This window comes from Schistocerca piceifrons, chromosome 4 (genome assembly GCF_021461385.2).
Source record: "Schistocerca piceifrons isolate TAMUIC-IGC-003096 chromosome 4, iqSchPice1.1, whole genome shotgun sequence".
NCBI lineage: Eukaryota > Metazoa > Arthropoda > Insecta > Orthoptera > Acrididae > Schistocerca > Schistocerca piceifrons.
In genome coordinates, this window is record NC_060141.1 from 295,048,213 (window position 1) to 295,070,323 (window position 22,111).

The 22,111-nt window shown below is 37.8% G+C and overlaps 1 protein-coding gene across 2 annotated transcripts in view; it reads left to right on the plus strand.

The window, feature by feature from the left end:
- LOC124796303 (ras guanyl-releasing protein 3-like) overlaps nt 1–22,111 on the plus strand; it is a 305,024-nt gene that overhangs the window by 259,650 nt on the left and 23,263 nt on the right. Inside the window, exons 9-13 of one of the 2 annotated variants that reach the window (XM_047260429.1) lie at nt 1,868–1,945; nt 2,029–2,252; nt 2,338–2,476; nt 17,995–18,109; nt 18,213–18,706. In XM_047260429.1, the coding sequence (XP_047116385.1) occupies nt 1,868–1,945; nt 2,029–2,252; nt 2,338–2,476; nt 17,995–18,109; nt 18,213–18,706 (1,050 nt within the window). Of the gene's footprint in view, nt 1–1,867; nt 1,946–2,028; nt 2,253–2,337; nt 2,477–17,994; nt 18,110–18,212; nt 18,721–22,111 lie in introns of both variants that reach the window. The other variant, XM_047260430.1, reaches the window with a different exon arrangement.

Consider the following 22,111-nt stretch of genomic DNA (forward strand, 5'->3'; position numbering starts at 1 on the left):
CTCTCTACTGTTCCACTCTCAAACACCGTGCAGGAAGACACTTAAGTCTTTTTGTGAGAGCTCTGATTTCTCTTATTTTATTATGATGATCATTTCTCCCTATGTAGGTGGGCATTAATAAAATATTTTCACATTCTGATTAGAAAGTTGGTGTTTGAAAATTCATGGGAAGGGCCTGCCACAATGAAAAGCACTTTTGTTTTAATAACTGCCACCCCAGTTTGTGTATCACACCCATGGCACTCTCTCCCTTATTTCATGATATTTCAAAATGACCTGCCCCTCTTTGAACTTTTTCGAAGTCCTCCATCATCCTATCTGATGCGGACCACACACTGCACAGCAATACTCCACAAGAGTGCAGAAGTGCAGACAAGCATTCTGTAAGCAGCCACTTTAGTAGACCTCTTACATTTTCTAAGTATTCTGCCAATAAATCAAAGTCTTTAGTTTGCTTTCCCTAATCAACACCTTTCCCTACATTTGTCTCGTAAAAATACCTCCCCTATAAGGTAAGCAATTGTCTTTTCTCTTACAACTTTCATTTATTTAAGAATTTGTTTAATGTATGGTACTGATTAAGTTATCATGAAGAAATCACTTTAAACTTCATTTCTAAATTTTTATCTTGGCCATAAAATGTTTTGTTTTGTGGGCAGATGATTAAGTAATTTTGTGGGCCTATACTCGACTCATTCTTGCACTGGTACCACTGGAAGCCAGAGAAGATCAGTTTTCTTTCTAGTAATTTACTGTTATTCTCCAATTCAATTGAATTTTGATAATAAATTTCACCAAAGAATAATTTTCAACCTCTTTGATGGATATTTGCACAAATCGAATTTATAATTTTGATTATTTTCCCAGAATCACCCTAAGCAGTATCCACACAGGAGCCTCAAATATACCAAAACCTATGTCCAAACTGTAAAAGCAAATTAGAACTCTACACTTTTTTTTTCTTTTTTTTTTTTTTTTTTTTTTTTTTTTTTTTTTTTTTTTTTTAAAAAATAGTGCAAAAGGAATCAATCACAAACAGGGACAAGCATATCATAAATACTGTGCTGGCCAGCCAGTGTGATTTATCATAACAACTGCTAAAATCCAACTTCTAAAATCCTGTAAGATTTGACAGTAAAGAATGATTTTGTAACCTTCTGAAATGAAGCTAATTACATTTCCCAGCCATTTAATTCTGTTAAGTCAATAAGTAAATTCAAATGATATCTCAATAAGGATAACAGTGCATTTATTAATCATCAAGATCTTGATTCACTCAGCATGTCATATGTGATGCTATGTAAAATACAGAAATCCGTATGATGTGCTCATCCGCAGTTCATGGTCTTGTGGCTAGTGTTGCTGCCTCTGGGTCACGGGGTCTCGGGTTTGATTCATAACCAGGTCAGGGATTCTCCCTGCATGGGACTGGGTGTTTGTGTTCTCCTCATCATTTCATTGTCGTCATTCATGACAGTGACTATATTAGCCTGTGAAAAAATTGGACTGTGTAAAAATTTGAACTTCATACGGGCACTGATGACTGCACAGTTGAGTGCCAAATAAACCAAACATTCATCAAACATATGATGTGCTCGGTAAGTAGACATGTTTCTGTTATAGTGGAAGAAATAAGACCTGAACATGATTTTCTAACAAACCGAAGTCAGTATATATGCATAAATTCCACTGTGATACTGATCGTTCATAAATGCTCTGTTGTAATAGGGAGTTACCATAGGTTCTTCTAGACACAAACAATTATCAGGTTTTCAGTCCAGAATTTTATGAAATTTCCTTCAATAATCATAAGCAATTTAAAATTTATAAATAGGAAAATTAATTTAACTGACTGTGCTCATTTCAGTTGTCACTTGACTTGGCCTACACTGAAGATGAAATATACGAGTTATCACTTGCACGAGAACCCAGAAATTCTTCTTCGGTGAGTATATGTAGAACGATTATGTATACACTACAGAATCAAACTTAAGCCACATATACCACAATCTTCCCTATTATTTTCAGCCCCAGTGTTCACCTACTCAGTCTGTGCTCTTTGCTGAATGGGCATCTAATCCATGCCCTCCTCCAGATGCACAGACAATTGAGAAACATGTCAATGCAATGGTTGAAGCTGTTTTCAAGAACTATGATAATGACCATGATGGATACATTTCTCATGAAGAATTTGAAGCTGTTGCAGAGAACTTTCCTTTCATTGCATCTTTTTGTGTATTAGATGCTGACCAGTGAGTAGCTTGCTATAGAAAATATTAGTTTTAGTTCAATTTATGTGTGCTTCCCTAATAAATTTGAAATTTTACTTACTTTCAGTGATGGTATGATTAGCAAAGATGAAATGAAAACATACTTTATTCATGCTAATTACCATGCATTGAAAAATGGATTCAAGCATGAATTTCATGAAACAACTTACTTTAAGCCGACATTCTGTTCACACTGTGCAGGGCTGGTAAGTTTTTAATCTTGTATATGCTATGTAAAGTGATATATGGCACCCCACTCTCACAAAATGAGATGATAGTAACTTCTCCCCATGATTTGCTTTACTACTTCTTACTTTTCAAATGGAGTATCTCTTAAGTAGGTTTTCCATATATTTGCAAAGAGAAAATTACAGTTTTCTTGAGTTTGAGGAAATCAACTTTAAACAAGGAAAAAAAGCCTGACTTGACAATCAATTCTCTTAGGTGAGTTGCCATTTTATTTTTGAATGATTTTACACTACAGCAAGAATTGAACATCAGAATAACATTTATTCAAATAAAACTGTCTGTTGCCTAATAGTCTAAAAGTATTTATTTACACTTAAGTAACCATCTGTGGAGGTGATATAAGCACAGATAACATTGTTTCCTTATTCAGTCACAGATATCTGTTTTTCTTGTTTTATTGTCTTGTTATAAGATCAGAAAAAATCACCAATTTCTAAAATTGTGAGATGACAAGTGACAGACTGAAACTTTGTGCAGTAAAAATGATATACATGGACAGCCCATTTAGTATATAACTACAGATACCAACTTAAGTCAAAGATTCACATTCAGATCCTGCTACAACATAGTTCTAATCTGTCATATTGCAACATGTTTTCTACCGCAAAGTGTAAGATACACTCTGAAGCAAAGAAAAAACAATACCTGCATTCCAGACATAATCATATCATGAGAGATGATTGTTGTTGAACCTGTACAATTAGTGAAAGCAACACAGATTGCAGAGTTTCCCCAACTACCTGTGCTGTACATCAGCAGATGTAGAATCATTACCTGGCTATGTGGTAAATAGCTTTATTTGCTATTGCACACATCTTGTTACACTGATGGCTGTACAGTCAATATGACAATGTGACTCTGATCCTACTCTGGTCTATAAATATGCCTTGTTGATCTTAATGTGTATGACACTACCTTCAAGACACTTTTATTCATTAGCTGTTAAAAACTAATTACTGAGTGTAACAAGCTGGGTCAATGGTTTTGTAGAGTAATGTTAGTCATTTTATCATTAGTAATTCTGTTTATTCATCTAGTGTAATCTTTGCAGTATATTCATTGTATAACATATATTGGACATACATTTTATACACATCATAGCTTAGTGTAGCATGCTTTATAAATAAAACATTAAGTGTTAGAGAACTAATGAATATGTAGTAACAGTTATAAGTTTGTGCCAGACCAGGATAAAACCCAGATTTCTTTTTTGTAACGAGTCATCTAAACCATTAGGCTGTCTCAGTAAATGTCCACACCTGCCCTGAACTTTCATTTCCACTGATATTTTCACCAATTATTTCCAAACACTGCGACCAGAAGTTATCCCATTATTGCTGCCTATGTTTCCTGAATGCTACTATCAGAGATACCGCATGAGTCATGTGCAGCCCAGAGATCCATATATTTCATTTCAGCTCATTTAATTCATTACAGGTTTACAACTACCCTGACAAATATATATTGTAACTTTACATGGTTTTTTTATAGTCATGATAAAAGCACTGTAAGATGTGTGGAAACAATTTTGCAGTTATTGCAAAGCAGAACTATTACATAATTTTATTAGAAACAGATTTTAAAGGATCAGATTTTGTTTGTAAGTTCATTCATCTTTTTGCTTAAGGTGGTAATGCAATGGCTATAAAACTGCTCCAAAATTTGTGCACACCACTTCCATAACTGAAAACATGTGTGGACTTAGATTTCAGGAGAGCAAAGATTCAAACGTAAGCCTTATGAAACTAAAAAGTAACTGTACAGTGTTGTTGTTGTTGTGGTCTTCAGTCCTGAGACTGGTTTGATGCAGCTCTCCATGCTACTCTATCCTGTGCAAGCTTCTTCATCTCCCAGTAACTACTGCAACCTACATCCTTTTGAATCTGCTTAGTGTATTCATCTCTTGGTCTCCCTCTACGATTTTTACCCTCCACGCTGCCCTCCAATACTAAATTGGTGATCGCTTGATGCCTCAGAACATGTCCTACCAACCAATCCCTTCTTCTAGTCAAGCTGTGCCACAAACTTCTCTTCTCCCCAATCCTATTCAATACCTCCTCATTGGTTATGTGATCTACCCATCTAATCTTCAGCATTCTTCTGTAGCACCATATTTCAAAAGCTTCTATTCTCTTCTTGTCCAAACTATTTATCATCCATGTTTCACTTCCATACATGGCTACACTCCATACAAATATTTTCAGAAACAACTTCCTGACACTTAAATCTATACTCGATGTTAACAAATTTCTCTTCTTCAGAAATGCTTTTCTTGCCACTGCCAGTGAATAAATGTAAAACAATAACCGAAATAAGAACAATAATAAATGAAAAGCACCAGTTTGCTTATTTTTATTGCTAACCGGTTTTCGGCTTACAAGGCCATCTTCAGGCATTGCCTGAAGATGGCCTTGTAAGCCGAAAACCGGTTAGCAATAAAAATAATATTGTAGAACAAAAGCAAACTGGTGCTTTTCATTTATTATTATAATGTTGTTCTACCAAGAACCGACGGAAGATTCTGTTAATATGAAATAAGGACAGTCTATTCAAGATTGCATATGGTAGCTTCCTAGGTTAACTGTACACCACACTGGGACATGAACCCAGACCTTTGCCTTTCCCAGTAATGCCCCTCCTGACTGAACGAACCAAGCATGACTAACAGCTGGTGACTCATGAGCCATGCCTTGATAACTTAATTGGTAATAACATTGTACATGAAAGCCAATGGCCTGGATTTCAGTCCTGATCTGACACATAGCTTTAATGTGCCTAAAAGTTGCAGAACAATGCACACACCACTGCAGAATGAATAATTTATTCTGAAAAGTGCAGTCTATGAAATCAGAATCTGATGATGTGTAACATTCAATAATGTGATGCTCCACACTATTCATTATAACATAGTTGCATCCTCTCCAATGTGCTATCCACAAAGTTGTTGAGTTGCTGCTGCTCAATTCTGTTTCCCCTCTTGAAAGGCAGTCATCCTCAAGTGAAAAAGGGAGAGGGGAGAGGTAGAGAAGGAAGAAAGAATGTAATTGTGTTGCCAGAATAGAAGGCATGAGTGGTAGCAGGGAAGGGTATAGGGAGTAGCAAAAGCTGAGGCCAAGGTGGTTATCAGAAAAAAGGATATGTTGTAGGGAGAGTTCCCACCTGTGCATTTCCGAAAAGCTGATGTTGGTAGGAAGGATCCAGATGGTGCAGTCTGTGAAACAGTCACTAAAGTGAAGCACATAGTGTTGGGCAGCATGTTCAGCAACTGGATGGCCCAGCTGTCTCTTGCCCACAGTTTGGCACTGGCCATTGATGCTGGCAAGCAGCTTTGTTAGTTATACAAGTGGTGACTGTTCTTTCAGATCATTTTGGCCCTACAGCCACTATGAACTAAGACACAGAGGTATTAATGTCATTGGCTGCCAGCAGGCATTGATTTAAATCAAAGACCCCTGTGCCATCTGGGCACAGACCCAAATTCTCATCTTATCCACACACTACTAGCTTCCTTTCAGACATCTCTGAAACAACAGTCATCATTTTGATTTTCAGCTTTCCCCATTGATATAAATCAATTCCCACTGCCAGCCAGTGTCATTAATCCCTCTGTGTCTTAGCTCGTTAGTTGTCATGTCCATGTAGAAAGCAATACAGTAGTTGCAGCATAGTGTGTGGATCGGTGGACAGCATAATACTACAGTGGGATTGGTGAAGAGGATAGTGGATAGGATATTCGTCATTTCAGGGTGTGACTGAAGGTAGTTGAAACCCTGGCAGATAATGTGGTAGTACTGAGTCACTCCTTCTTTGTGGGTGATCAGTCACTATGTAGGAGGTGGTAGGTGGCTGGAGAGACAAGGCATGGGAGATCTGTTCTAAACAAGGTTGAGAGGGTAATTTTGATCTACAAAGGCCTCAGTGAGATCATGGTTTATTCACAGAGTTAGTACATGTCACTACAGATGCATTGACCATGGGCAGCTAGACTGTATAGAAGAGACTTCTGGCTGTGAAATGGTTGTTGAAGTGGAAGTATCATTGGTGGTTGGTAGGTTTGATTTGGACAAGGGAGGTACTGATGTAGCCATCCTTAAAAGGAAGGTGAATTGTTGGGTTAATGAGGATTAAGCCAAGTGGGGGAGGCATTGAGGTTCTGGAAGAATGTGGATAGGGTGTCCTTGCTTCCAGTCCATAACTTGTAGTTGTCGTCAGTGAATCACAGCCAGGTGAGAGCTTTTGGATTATGGGTGGTTAGGAAAGATTCTTCTAGATGGACCATGAATAGGTGGGCATAAGCTGGTGCTATGTGGGTGCCCATTGCTGTACCATGGATTTGTTTGTAGATGATGCCTTCAGAGGAGAAGTAATTTTCAGTGAGGATATAGTTGGTCATGGTGACCAGGAAGGAAGTGTAGGTTTGGAGTAAGTTGACAACTGGGAAATGTAGTGTTCAATGGCAGCAAGGTCATGAGTACAGGGGATGTTAGTGTAGAAGGAGATGGCATCGACAGTGATGAGCAGGGTGCTAAGTAGTACAGGAAATTGAAATGTGAAGAGTTAGTGGAGGAAGTGGTTGGTGATTTTTTATATAGGAAGGTAGGCTACATGTATAATAGACTGAAGGTGTTGGTCCACAAAAGCAGAGATTCTCTCTGTGAGGGTACAGTAATGGGCCACAATTGGACATCCTAGGTGGTTGGGTTTATGCACTTTAGGAAGCATGTAGAAGATAGAAGTGCAGGGTGTGGTGGGGGTGATGGGAGAGATACATTCAGGGAGAGGTTCTGAGAAGGACCTAAGGATTTGAGAAGGGGCTGGAGATCTTGCTGTTTTTCTGGAATGGGATCACTGTGGCAGGGTTTGTAGGTGACATATCTGATGGCTGGCAGAGTCCATCCACCAGGTAATCCCTGCAACTCATAGCCAAATATATGATTCCTAAAGTCCATAAACCCAATAAACAAGAATACCCCATTGTGGGCAGTTACGTGCACTAACAGAGAGCAACTCTGCTCTCACGGACCAACATCCTCATCTATTACTCTTAACCCACTTTCCTATATAAAAGACATCAAGCAATTCCTCCACCAACTATCCACAGTTCCTGCTCCTGTACCATTAGGCACACTGTTCATAACTGTCACTGCCACCTCCCTCTGCACTAAGATCACCAGAACCCATGAACTTGCTGCTATTGAACACAACATTTCCTAATGGGCAACTTACTCCAAAGCTACAACATCCTTCATAGCCACCATGACCAACTATATTCTCACCTGTAATTACTTATTTTTTGAAGACATAACCTGCAAACACATTCATGGTACAGCAATGGTCACTCATGTGGCACCATTCTATGTCAGCCTATTCATGGGCCTTCCTAATCATTCAGAATCCCAAACCCGTAACCTGGTTCAGACTTATTAATGACATCTATGTGATCTGGACTGAGAGTGAGGACATCTTTCAAAACCTCAACATCTTCTACTTCATTTGCTTCACTCAATCCTCCTCAACCTGAAAGCCACCTTCCTTGATGTTGACATCCACTTCAAGGATTGTTACATCAGAACCTCTGTCCACAATAAATCTACCAACCACCAACAATACTGATACCAATTCCATACCAAGAAGACTCTTCCACACTGTCTAGCCACTCATGGTCATTACATCTGTAGTAATGAGGAGTCCCTCTCCAAATATACCAAGGGTCCCTCTGAGGCCATCACAGTTCGACATTACTCTCCCAATCTTGCTTGGAAACAAATCTGCTATGCCTTGTCTCTCTAGTCACCTACTGCCTCCCACATACCCACTGACTGATCACAAAGAAGCACTCCTCTTGTGACCCACTATCATCCAGGACTGGAGAAACTGAATCATTTTCCCCGTCAGTGTTTTGAATACCTGTTGTTGTGCCCTGAAATGAGGAATATTCTATCCACTATCCTTTCCACCCCTTCCACAGTAGTATTCTGCAACCCACCCATCTACAAACTAAGTTGCAGCCACTGTGCTGCTTTCTATGTGGGTATGGCAACAAACAAGCTGTCTGTCTGCATGAATGGACACCACCATACTATGGCTAAGGAACAGCCGGGCCACCCAGTTGTTGAACGTACTGCCCAAAGCTATATGCTTCACTTCAGTGACTGCTCCATAGCCTGTGCCATCTGGATTCTTCCTATCAACACCAGCTTTTCTGAAATGTGCAGGTCAGAACTCTACCTACAACATATCCTTCATTCACACATCCTGTCTGGCCTCAATCTGCTATCCATGACCTCAACCTGCCTATCACCTTCCCTCCTCCCACTCCAAAACTGCACACCATGTGTATTCTGCCAATGGACTTAGTCTTTTCCCTTTTCTACATCTCTCCACTTCCCTCTCACTTTTCCACCTAAAACAAACTCCATCTGAACACACCTCAGATGGGCCAATGGCACCAATGAACTGCCTTGTCATCTTCAACTAATAGGCATCACTGGATGTGAACATGGAGGGGCATATGGTGAGCACACTGCTCACCCAGCCATTGTCAGTGATCAGAGCTACTACTTCTTAACCAAGTAGCTCCGAAATTGGCCTAACAAGTGCTGAGTGCACCCTGCTTGTCAACAGTGTTCAACAGATCCAAACGGTCACTCATCCAAGTCCTGCTCAAGCTAGACAGTGCTTCACTTTCATGATCTGATGGGGACCAGTGTTGCCACTACAGCAAGGCTGTTGCCACTTAAAATAAAACAAAACTAATCTAGATATCAGTCCTGCCAAAGCTTAACTACTGAGATGTCATTCAAGATGACAGAAATAATGACAAGTTCTGACAACTCAAGAAAGTCCTGACTGCTTCAGTAAGATATGTGTGTGACATTCAGTTTTGTAATCATGGCAATTCTCCTTACACTCTGCTCTGTTTACTATATTAGTACCTTAATCTCTGGGGTCCTGAATATTTGTCCTCGCATATCAAATCTACGTCTATGTCCATACACTGCAGACTATTCCCATTATAATATGTATTACGGTTCCTTCCTGTTCCATTCACATACAGAGCCCAGGCAACTGTTTAAATGCCTTTTTGTGTGATGTTATTAGTCTAATCTTGCATTCATTGTCCTTATGAGAGCAGTACTTGTGATACTTTTGTATCTTCCTAGCCTGTTCACTTGATACTGATTCATGAAACTTTGTAAATAGGCTTCTGCAGAGTAGCTGGTTTCTATCTTTAAGCATCTACCAAGTCACATTGTCAGCATTTCCAGGACATTCTCCTGTGCGTTGAACTAACTTGTGACCATTCATGCACCCTTATTTATATACATTCAGTACCCCAGTTAGTCTTATTTGGTACGGAGTTCACACATCTGAGTACTATTCTAATATGGGTTGTATGAGTGTGGTAGACTGACTACATTTTTCCACATTATCCTCATTAACTGAACTTTATCACCTGCTCAACCTAGGATTGAACCTATGCGATTATTCCATTTCATATCCCCATATGTTGTTACAAACCAGGTAGTTGTATGAGTTGACTGATTCAAATTGTGACTTGTTGATATTGTAGTTACAGAACACTACTTTTCTGCATTCTTGAAGCACACAGTTTTATGTTTCTGAGCATTATAAATGCTATCCATGCTCTCCTAACTTTTTTTTTCATCTTATTTGGTACCCTTAACTTATTTTTCATTTTTTCCTGGACCAGTCAACATCTTCTCAAGATTTAATTCCTTCTACACAGCCTCCATGCAAGACTGTATGTTGTTACTCACATTCAATAGGAACATAATAAAGAAATTTTTAACACAATGGTAAGAAAACCGACACTATTGAAAAATCACAAATTCATGACTGTATCCATAATAATAATAATAATAATTACTGATATATAGATAAAGATTTGAATAAGTTTTCACTAAGTTAACTATGTCCCATGAGTATCTGACAAACTATTGTGCAATTTTTCACTAAAACTGCTTTCTGAAATTACTGACGGGGGGGAAGCTTCACACAATCCATTTTGGGATAATTTCAGTCTCTGATATTACCACAGGGATGATGTGTACTGATATTTGTTTCCACTTGGTTTTTACTTCAGCTGCCAGATTTTTGTATTATGTCGTCTTCTCATCGCAGGTAGTTGGCAAATTATGGGTGTTGGGTACACCATAACGTGAGTGAGAAAAGTACTTGCTCTGCTTAGTTGAGCACTTTAGTGTCAAGTTGGTTACATGGAACATTTTATTGGTAATTATGCCACAGTTCCAGTAAATTTTGAATTTTTCTTGCCTACAGTGATGATATTTCTGTCACAACTTTTGGTCGACCATGTTGGTGACCTCATCCACCTTTACAAATATTCTGTGGGTGCTAGGGTTTTACATCCAGATGTACTGGGTGATATGGTCTCATTTTGATCATCAAACTTCCTGTAGTTTATCATCTATTCTTTACTCCTTCAGGATATACTTCTGGTAGTGCCTGTTCCAAAGACCTGATGTATTGCTGTCAGAAATCCATCAGTTCCTGTATGCGAACCTGTGCACATCAACCAGTAGCTTGATGCTTGTAAATTTACATGATCCTGGCTGACATGGTTTGCATGTTTCCCATGTAATTATTTTCTGATCCAGCCTATTGTCCATGTCTTAAACCAAGGCACTGTTATGGATGTAATGCCAGATTGAGTGGAGTGTAAGTAGTGTCTGCAGTTGTTATTGCTTTGCAGATTGATAAGTTGTTGCTGCTTAAAATTCCAAAGTTACTATTTGTGCAGCTGCTCCATTTTTGTTAGCTTCTGCCCTGTTTTTCATGAGGGGCAATCAGCCTTTCAATGGCTAATTTAGGATGATGGTTGCTAAACTTCATGAAAATTCCCTTTGTTTTCTTCTATATAATTTTTGTCCAGTTAATGAGGCTAAGCATTTAAGTCAGCACTCAAACAGCATATGTACTAATGTCACTGAAGATGTTTTTGTTTTCATTTAGTTTTGTGTATCACTTGTCTTCTTTATTGCTTTAATTACATTCCTGTGACTCATATAATATCTTAGAAAATAGATTAAGGAAAGGCGAAACTACGTGTCTAGCATTTGTAGACTTAGAGAAAGCTTTTGACAATGTTGACTGGAATACTCTCTTTCAAATTCTAAAGGTGGCAGGGGTAAAATACAGGGAGCGAAAGGCTATTTACAATTTGTACAGAAACCAAATGGCAGTTATAAGAGTCGAGGGACATGAAAGGGAAGCAGCGGTTGGGAAGGGAGTGAGACAGGCTTGTAGCCCATCCCCGATGTTATTCAATCTGTATATTGAGCAAGCAGTAAAGGCAACAAAAGAAAAATTCAGAGTAGGTATTAAAATCCATGGAGAAGGAATAAAAACCTTGAGGTTCGCCGATGACATTGTAATTCTGTCAGAGACAGCAAAGGACTTGGAAGAGCAGTTGAACAGAATGGACAGTGTCTTGAAAGGAGGATATAGGATGAACATCAACAAAAGCAAAACGAGGATAATGGAATGTAGTCGAATTAAGTCGGGTGATGCTGAGGGAATTAGATTAGGAAATGAGACACTTTGGGGAGCAAAATAACTGATGATGGTCGAAGTAGAGAGGATATAAAATGTAGACTGGCAATGGCAAGGAAAGCGTTTCTGAAGAAGAGAAATTTGATAACATCGAGTATAGATTTAAGTGTCAGGAAGTCGTTTCTGAAAGTATTTGTATGGAGTGTGGCCATGAATGGAAGTGAAACATGGATGATAAATAGTTTAGACAAGAAGAGAATAGAAGCTTCCAAAATGTGGTGCTACAGAAGAATGCTGAAGATTAGATGGGTAGATCACATAACTAATGAGGAGGTATTGAATAGAATTGGGGAGAAAAGGAGTTTGTGGCACAACTTGACAAGAAGAAGGGACCGGTTGGTAGGACATGTTCTGAGGCATCAAGGGATCACCAGTTTAGCATTGGAGGGCAGTGTGTTGGGTAAAAATCGTAGAGGGAGACCAAGAGATGAATACACTAAGCAAACAACAGCAGCACCATCATTATCAGCAGAAGCAGCAGCAGTAACAGAACCAACGACGACTGGAGCAGCAACACAGCAACGCTTAAGGAGGAGCCAAAGGAAAAATACATCTGTGTCATTCAGTGATAATTTTTTATGGTTTCAAGCCAAGAAGAAAATAAAAATGTGAAAAACCAGCCTGCTAACTCACAGATAAGTCACAACAACATCCTATTTTTAAACATTCAGGGTCTTGAAAATAAAGTTGAAATTCTGGATGAGTCATTGCCACAGAATAAGTATTCTTTCTTATGTATATCAGAACATTGGCTTAAACCAGAACAAATACAATACTATGTACCAGAAGGTTATAAATATGGAAACGGTTTTTGCAGATCTCAGTACCGTAGTGGTGGTACTGTTATCTATGTTTCAAATGAAATAGTGTAGAGAGCTAGATCTTGGTTGGGCATGTGTAGAGAAACACTTTGAAATTACCGGGATCATATGTGATATAATGAAACTTATCATAGTATGTATCTACCATTCTCCTGACTCAGATGATAAAACTTTTTTAGATAATTTAGACAGTGTACTCTGCTACATAACGAAATGGAAACAGTATGTAACTGTAATTGGGGGAGACTTTAATTCAAGCTTTGATGTAACATGTAACAAACCCAGTGTAAATAAGTTACTGAATATGCTGAGGCAGCACAACTTCCATCATGTAAATTCAGAACCAACAAGACTACAAGCGTGCTTGGATAATGCTTTTGTCAACTGTGCTCGTGATATGTACTCCACCAAGGTAAAGGAGTTTGTTTTCTCAGACCACTCCATGTTAACAGTAAAGTTAAGACATTTTATAAAAGGAGATGAGAGCAAGGCTGGACAAAAGTTAACAAAATCTAATACCTTAATATTAACAAAACACAATCTCATAAAACTAACACACCAGTTGAGCATAACAAACTGGGACAAATTATTTCAAAACTGTGATTCCAGTGCCCAAACAGTTTATGAAACATTCCACAATTACTTAACAGGTATTTTAAAAGCCCATCTTGTTCAAAAGAAATACCATAAAACAAGAAAAGGTAAATTTTGGTACACCAGAGAACTGGAGAATCTAAAAAATAAGCTACTGCTGTTGAAGCGCCTTGCCAAAGTAAACAATTCTAATGAAATTAAGGATCTTGAAAAAATCACTAAGAAACTGTATAAGAAAGAGTTGCAATTAGCGAAACTAAGATACAACACAAATTTCATAAAAAATAGTAAAAACCAATGCAAAACAGCCTGGTCAGTAATTAATACTGTTAAAGGTGAAGTCAGAAACTTCGACAAGACAGTCCCAATACCAGCAGATACATTCAATAAATATTTTGTAAGCTGTGCTGATGATATCAAAAAGCTGATCAGTAAACCCAATGTAACATATATAGATTATCTGAAGAGAGCAAACCTAAATCATAATAGGGCCGGATCATCATTGAAACACTTCAGAGAGGTATGCCAACATGAAGTTCTTAAAATAGTCAAAGAAATGAAAAATTCATACAGTACAGATATTTTTAATATGTCAAACAATCTATTGAAAGAAATCATACATTACATTGCAGCACCATTAACATATTCTATAAACCTGTGTCTCATAGAAGGGTTTTTTCCTGATCCTCTCAAACTATCCAAGGTAACTCCAGTCTTTAAGAAGGGTGTCAAATCAGATCCTGCAAACTACAGACCAATTTCACTAATTCCAGTACTAGGAAAAGTCTTTGAAGGCATAATATATAAGCAGATGTATGAGTACCTAGAACTAAATGGTATGTTAAGTGCATCACAGTTTGGTTACAGAAAAGGAAGGTCAGCTATACGTGCCATAGAGCTCTTAGTCAGAGACATTCTAGCAGCATTTGAGGACCATGCGCACACACAGGTAACCTTATGTGATCTGAGCAAAGCTTTTGACTGTGTTGACCACTCACTTCTGCTCTCTAAACTTGAGTACTATGGAATATGTGATAAAAGTTTAAAACTCATCAAATCATACCTCAATAAAAGGAACCAGGTGGTGAGTTCAGGAAGTCATCTGTCAAACATACTCAAGGTTCAACATGGAGTGCCACAGGGATCTAAATTGGGACCACTTCTTTTCCTTGTACACATAAATGACTTACCAGGAAATATAGATGTAAAGACATATATGTATGCAGATGACACAACTTTTCTATCTGTAAACCATGTACTCGATAACCTTGTAAGTGATATGAAATTGGCAAAAGAAAATGCAACATCATGGTTTAATGCCAATGGTCTGCTATTAAATGAGGAAAAGACCCAGAATATGTGGTTCAGTCTATCAAAGACTACAAAAATAGAAAAACAAAAGGCAAAGTTTTTAGGTATTGTACTTGACATGGAACTCTCATGTTGATCACATAGTGGTTAGGTTGTCAAGAGTTATATATTTGTTGAAGAGACTGATGTGTTGTGTGACATTTGAGTACGTAAGGACAGTGTACTTTGCCTTTTTTCAATCTGTTTTAAGGTATGGGTTAATACTCTGGGGAAACAGCAGAAAAATAAATGAAATTATGGTGATCCAGAAGAAAGCAATCAGAGTAATGGCTAAGGTAGATAATAGAACACACTGTAAACCATTGTTCACTAAATATAGAATTTTAACAGTAATTAATTTATATATTCTTGACAGTGTTAACTACATACTTGCTGAACTACCTAATTTAAGTGTAACAAATGAAAGACATGGCTACTATACAAGAACGTGTACTTCTCTGCTGTTGCCACAAAATAGATTAGCCAAAACTAACAATAGTCATAAGTATACGGCAATTAAAATATATAACAAATTGTCTAAAAATGCGTCAATCATGCCTGACAAATTATTTAAAGACAATGTTCATAACTTCTTGTTAACCAATCCATTCTATTCATTAGAAGAATTTTTAGAAATGCCTAATATCAACTTAAATGTGTAAAAAAATTTTTTTGTAAAATTAATAGATTAAGTGAACTGACGAAGTCTATTGCATGTAACAATGCTGAATGACTAATAAAGAATCTGAATCTGAATCAGATTCAGAAGGATGTAGGTTGCAGTAAGTACTGGGAGATGAATAAACTTGCCCAGGATAGAGTAGCATGGAGAGCTGCATCAAACCAGTCTCAGGACTGAAGACCATAACAACAACAACAACTCATATAAAACCCAGTAGCTTGGATCTTGCCTTCATGATCATTCCCTGCATTTTTCCAGGTCAAATGACATACTTGGGTTTCTAGAAGAGCTTTCTAAGTCATCTATTTTTCTCTTGTGAAATGTAGTTGGTCATCCATGTACATCAAAAGATTTAACTACAAATAATAATAATAATTTTTTATTATGTATTTATTTACATAGTTTACACCCACACTGGAGAACTAAAATCAAATATAATACAACAGAGTCTACAATGATTTAGTTTAAGTATTAGCAGTGAGCAATTTCTTCGTTTCCCAAAATTTCTTCAGTTGCTGTGATCTGGCTGCTCGTTCTTCTGCAGGTATGACATCCTTCTTCTGTTCTGATGGTTTGAATGTCAGCCATGTGTATTTGTTCTTCAGAAGCAGTTTCTCTTCTCTGTGTTGAATTTTGTGTGTGGTGATGTTCAATTCGTCCAGATCACTTTGTACTTCTTTAAACCAGATGTTTTTGGTTTTACTGTTTCAGAAGTAGTCAAAAAGTTGCTTCAGGATTTTAGTATTTCTTAGGCGAGACATGTGGCCAAAAAATGCAATCCTTCTTTTCTGCATTGTGTCAATAATGGATTCACATTCTTTATATACTACTGAATTGGGCAAAAGTCTCCACTGTCCATTAACTTGATGTTTCTTACTGATAATTGTTCACAATATTCTTCTATCAACTTTCTGCAATTTGTGCATTACTGCTTGAGTATTTAGTTTGAATAGTGTTTCACTTGCATACATTGCTTCCAGTTTAATGATGTAGGAGTAATGTCGAAATTGAGCATTTATTGAGAGTGATCGTTTTTTGTAGGTTCGCCATGTTGTTCTCTGCAATCACTGTAGTTTTAATGTTCTCCTATCTATTGATTCTCTTTCATTAGCATTCCAGGTAATAATCTCACCAAGATATTTAAACTTTTTTACTACTTTAATTCTTTAATCATTATGAAATATGATATGGGATGTGTCAATTGGGGAAGCTGGGCATCATTCCTATTTTCTCAAACGAAATTTGCAATAAATACTTTGCCACTAATTGTTCTAGTTGTTCTATCTTAACCTTTGCTTCATCAATATTTTTTGCTAACAGCACCAAATCATCTGCAAATGCAAGGCAGTTAAGTCGAACGATTCTTCCAATCTGTTTCAGTGTGCTTCTTATGGTCTCTTACCCAGTTATTGCATACAGATCAAAATACTATCTCATTTGATTTACTAAGTTTGTCCTCCAGTGTGACAATTATAAATAAACAAACAGATCATACATATCTTCAGGAGACACTTCTCCCAGTATAGTTGACAAAAAATTAATAAATAAATAAATAAATTTGAAGGGGCTCTCCTAACTTTTGGAACTGCATTTTCAGTGGAGAAAAGAGGAAATAGTTGGGGGAGGTTTAAAATGGAACAGGGGAAGCATGAAATTTGACCAATATTTTTACCTAACAACACTGCTTACATACTGCTATTTTGCAAGATTTTGTTTACACTCTAATGTTTGTGTGAACCCATGACTTTTCTAAATACATCAATGATTTTTTTTTTAATTCTGACACATTTTCTTGTAAAAATTTAATGTAATGTAAAGCCCCTCTATGCAACTGTAAGTTATTCCATATATTAACATATAATGATAATTTGAACTATAGGGAGAAAAGTGCACCCCCTCCTCATGCCTTTCCCATATAATTCAGAGAGATGCCAATTATGATCCTCGTAATCTACAGCACATTATTTCTAATCTACGACACACTTACAAAGTACACTGCCCAACTTCATTTTTTCCTATGTAACTGACCTATTACTAAATATGATCTTCACAAACATACATCTGTACCAACTACACCGTTAGCATCTGAAATCTTCTCTTCTGTTCCTTTTTTATTTTTGCTGCAGGTGATGACGCCTTTGATTTTGAAACATCAGTGTCTCTTAAATAATTTTGTCTCTTCATCTTTGGTCATGCTGGCTAATAACAGGACTTTGTTTATTTATTACTACTGTATTTTAAACATTTAGTCCATGTACCTCCTCAAATTCATACCTTTCAAAGGGAGAAAAAAGAAATCTGAAAAGAGAATATGTTCTGACTTTCATCAAAATAAGATGTTATCAACACACGAAATAACAATTTCAGATGTCAATTCACATTTTTAAAGGAATTCTGAATTTGTAATGGAATTTTAATTACAATGTTACAGCTGTGGGGACTTATACGACAAGGCTATAAATGTCGAGACTGTGGAATTAATGCACATAAGCACTGTAAAGATCTTGTCGTAATGGAATGCCGCATAAAATATCCTTGCTTGCAAGTTAAGTACTTTTATCTTTACACTTGCCATTGTTAAATGCAAACAATGTTGACAATTTTAATAATTTTGGAATGCAAAAGTTCAAAGACAGTTTCTTTATACAGGTGAAGTTAGCTCACATGCTGCTACTTCGAGGAGAATATTTCGGCGCAAGAAAAAGTCTAGTGCTTCAGAATCTGAGTCATCTCCTCCAAGTCCTAAATGTTCAGTGTCATCTTCCATGACAGGTGACCAAGAATCTAGTCAAGACTGTGGTACAGGAATGGTATGCTCAGAGCTTGGAGGGGGTTCTCTTCCACCAAGCCCAAAGCCAGCTGTTATGTGGACAGGACCACGGCGCAAAATTAGTGATTCCCTCTTAGTACCCTCACACAGTCGTAGCAGTGCCAGACTCAGGACTCAAAATAGCTGCCCAGAGAGTAGTTGTGCACATTGCTACAAACCTCTGGACAGCATGCCCAACCACTCTTCACAACATCACTCCAGTACAGGACATCATACTTCACCTGTTCACCAAGCTTCAGTAACAAGCCTCAAGAACTGCTGTCATAGTGAACAGTTAAATGAGGTCAATCAAAAACTTGCTGCTGCTGAGGAGGTATTATATGTGTGGTAAATGTTGTGTTTTATGTTTTTCTTATACTTTGCAACTTCAGATTGTGTGCATCAAACTATTATGTTTTTATAATTCTGACTTATTAGTTTCTCAAAATAACACATTTGTACTTAAATATATTTTGAGAGTCTCTGTAATGTTGCTTTATATATGCTGACCACAGCCAAGTTTGGTAAAGAAAACATTTTCATTTAATATTCCCTTATGCTTTCTATCCATCTGCAGAGATTAATGTTTACCTGTTTGATTATTTTAAACACTTTGAATTAAACATTTTCCTGTTTTCTTGCTTATTATACTAATGAATAGATGGTCTCAATGCCAGTAGAGTGCATGGCTGCTGTGTGCAATTACATATGAAATAACTGAATTTAACGCGGAGTTAACTGGAGACAAAGAGAGAATATCTGCATAATATGTAATAATAGATAAACCAAATACACAGATTTATTATTATTATTATTATTGTTATTATTATTGTTATTATTATTATTATTATTATTATTATTATTATTGCATGTCTTATTAGTACTTATATATGACATAGAGAATGAGGCAAGAAAGGGAAGAGATGGGTGGAAATATATGACTTTCAGCCACACAGGGCAATGTGGTAATGCAGTGGCAAAAGTTGAAAATTTGTGCAAGACTAGGCCTCACATCTGGATTTGCCATTTCTCATGAGTGGTTGCCTTAACTGCTTTGGCCATTCAGACATGTTCCCTGATCAACTCAAATTTCTAACTTATTGCACACTGCAATAAAGCATCCCTTGTCCATTAAACCCCTACTCACCAATTACTGATTCTTGTAGGCTTTCAAATGATATTATTGCATTCAGACTGAAACATACCTCAAGGAGCCATCACACTCTTACAGAAATTTATATATTTCAGCAGTGTCTGTTCTGTCAAATTTGTCCGACAGAACAGACACCACTCAAATACATAAATTCCTATTTCTACTATTTTTAAAAATGTCCACTTAAGTAGTTCCAGATTAAAGTTGGCTAAGAATTAGTAACATACACAACGATGTGGAAGCCAACTACAGTGTAAAAATACTAGCTGAATGACAATGAAACAACATTTACAGGAAACTGTCTGTGTCATATTGCCAATCGACATTAGTCATTTTTAATGTTGAGATACCAATGGCAAATGCAGTTTATCAGTGTCGACCCAAATGGCAACTAACCACTTACTTTCTATGCAAAGAAACTGTATGCTGACATTTTTTGTCTTTTGTGAGACAAATATATACACAATATTGGGTAATGAAAATATATCTGGAGTACTTACCGCAACATGGTCATCGTGCAAATATTATTGAGTGGTTCTTGTCATCTACCTTTTTCATCATGTTTTCGATTTTTTCCAATTCTATATTCGGATGGAACATGGGGAGAATGATAGCTTACATCGCTCTGTAATAGCTGCAGTTAATCTAATCTGGTCTTCACAGTTGCTGCAGGAGCAGTATGTTGAAAGAATTAAGAATGTTTCTTCCCCAAAAATTGATTGTTGGAGTTTTCTAAGTAGGTTTCTACACTACTGGCCATTAAAATTGCTACACCATGAAGATGATGTGCTACAGATGCGAAACTTAACCAACAGGAAGAAGATGCTGTGATATGCAAATGATTAGCTTTTCAGAGCATTCACACAAGGTTGGCACTGGTGGCGACACCTGCAACGTGCTGACATGAGGAAAGTTTCCAACCAATTTCTCATACACAAACAGCAGTTGACCAGCGTTGCCTGGTAATGTTAATGAGCGTATGACATTGGTGGCTGGAACGCCACTACGGCGACTTGCGAGTGAATGAGGATCAAATGATGATGAAAGACACACAACACCCAGTCATCTCGAGGCAGAGAAAATCCCTGACTCAGCCGGGAATCGAACCCGGGACCCCGTGTGCAGGAATTGAGAACGCTACCTCAAGACCACAAGCCGCGGACATGTTGTTGTGATGCCTCATGTAAGGAGGAGAAATGCATACCATCATGTTTCCGACTTTGATAAAGGTCAGATTGTAGCCTATCGTGATTGCGGTTTATCGTATCACAACATTGCTGCTCGCGTTGGTCGAGATCCAATGACTGTTACCAGAATATGGAATCAGTGGGTTCAGGAGGGTAATACAGAACACCGTGCTGGATCCCAACAACCTCATATCACTAGCAGTTGAGATGAAAGGCATCTTATCCGCATGGCTGTAATGGATCGTGCAGCCACGTCTCGGTCCCTGAGTCAACAGATGGGGACGTTTGCAAGACGACAACCATCTGCATGAACAGTTCGATGACATTTGCAGCAGCATGAACTGTCAGCTTGGAGACCATGGCTGCAGTTACCCTTGACGCTGCATCACAGACAGGAGCGCCTGCAATGGTATACTCAACGACGAACCTGGGTGCACGAATGGCAAAACGTCATTTTTTCAGATGAATCCACATGCTATTTACATCATGATGGTCGCATCCGTGTTTGGTGACATCGCAGAAAGCACATTGGAAGCGTGTATTCGTCATCGCCATACTGGCGTATCACCCGGCGTGATGTTATGGGGTGCCATTGGTTACACGTCTCGGTCACCTCTTGTTCACATTGACGGAACTTTGAACAGTGGATGTTACATTTTAGATGTGTTATGACCCATGGCTCTACCCTTCATTCGATCCCTGCGAAACCCTACATTTCAGCAGGATAATGCATGACCACATGTTGCAGGTCGTGTAAGGGCATTTCTGGATACAGAAAATGTTAGACTGCCGCCCTGGCCCGAACATTCTCCAGATCTCTCACCAATTGAAAATGTCTGGTCAATGGTGGTCGAGCAACTGGCTTGTCACAATACACCAGTCACTACTCTTGATGAACTGTGGTATCATGTTGAAGCTGGGTATCTGTACACGCCATCCAAGCTCTGTTCGACTCAATGCCCAGGCGCATCAAGGCCGTTATTACGGCCAGAGGTGGTTGTTCTGGGTACTGATTTCTCAGGATCTATGCATCCAAATTGCGTGAAAATGTAATCACATGTCAGTTCTAGTATAATATATTTGTCCAATGAATACCCATTTATCATCTGCATTTCTTCTTGGTGTAGCAATTTTAATGGACAGTAGTGTATTATATATATTTATACTAGTTATTAGGAATGAAAATAAAAGATGAACTGTGTTTGTAGTGCAATAATGAAAAAAAATTTCATTCTCACATATTCATGAAAATGCCTTTGAAATTACGAAACAGTTGTACAAAGAAATATGCATAATGTACAAATGTAAAGTACAGTACCCAAATTAAGAAACACAGTATGCAAAATACAAATTCTCTGTAATGTTTATTTAATTCAGAAATTGAACATGAATACTATAT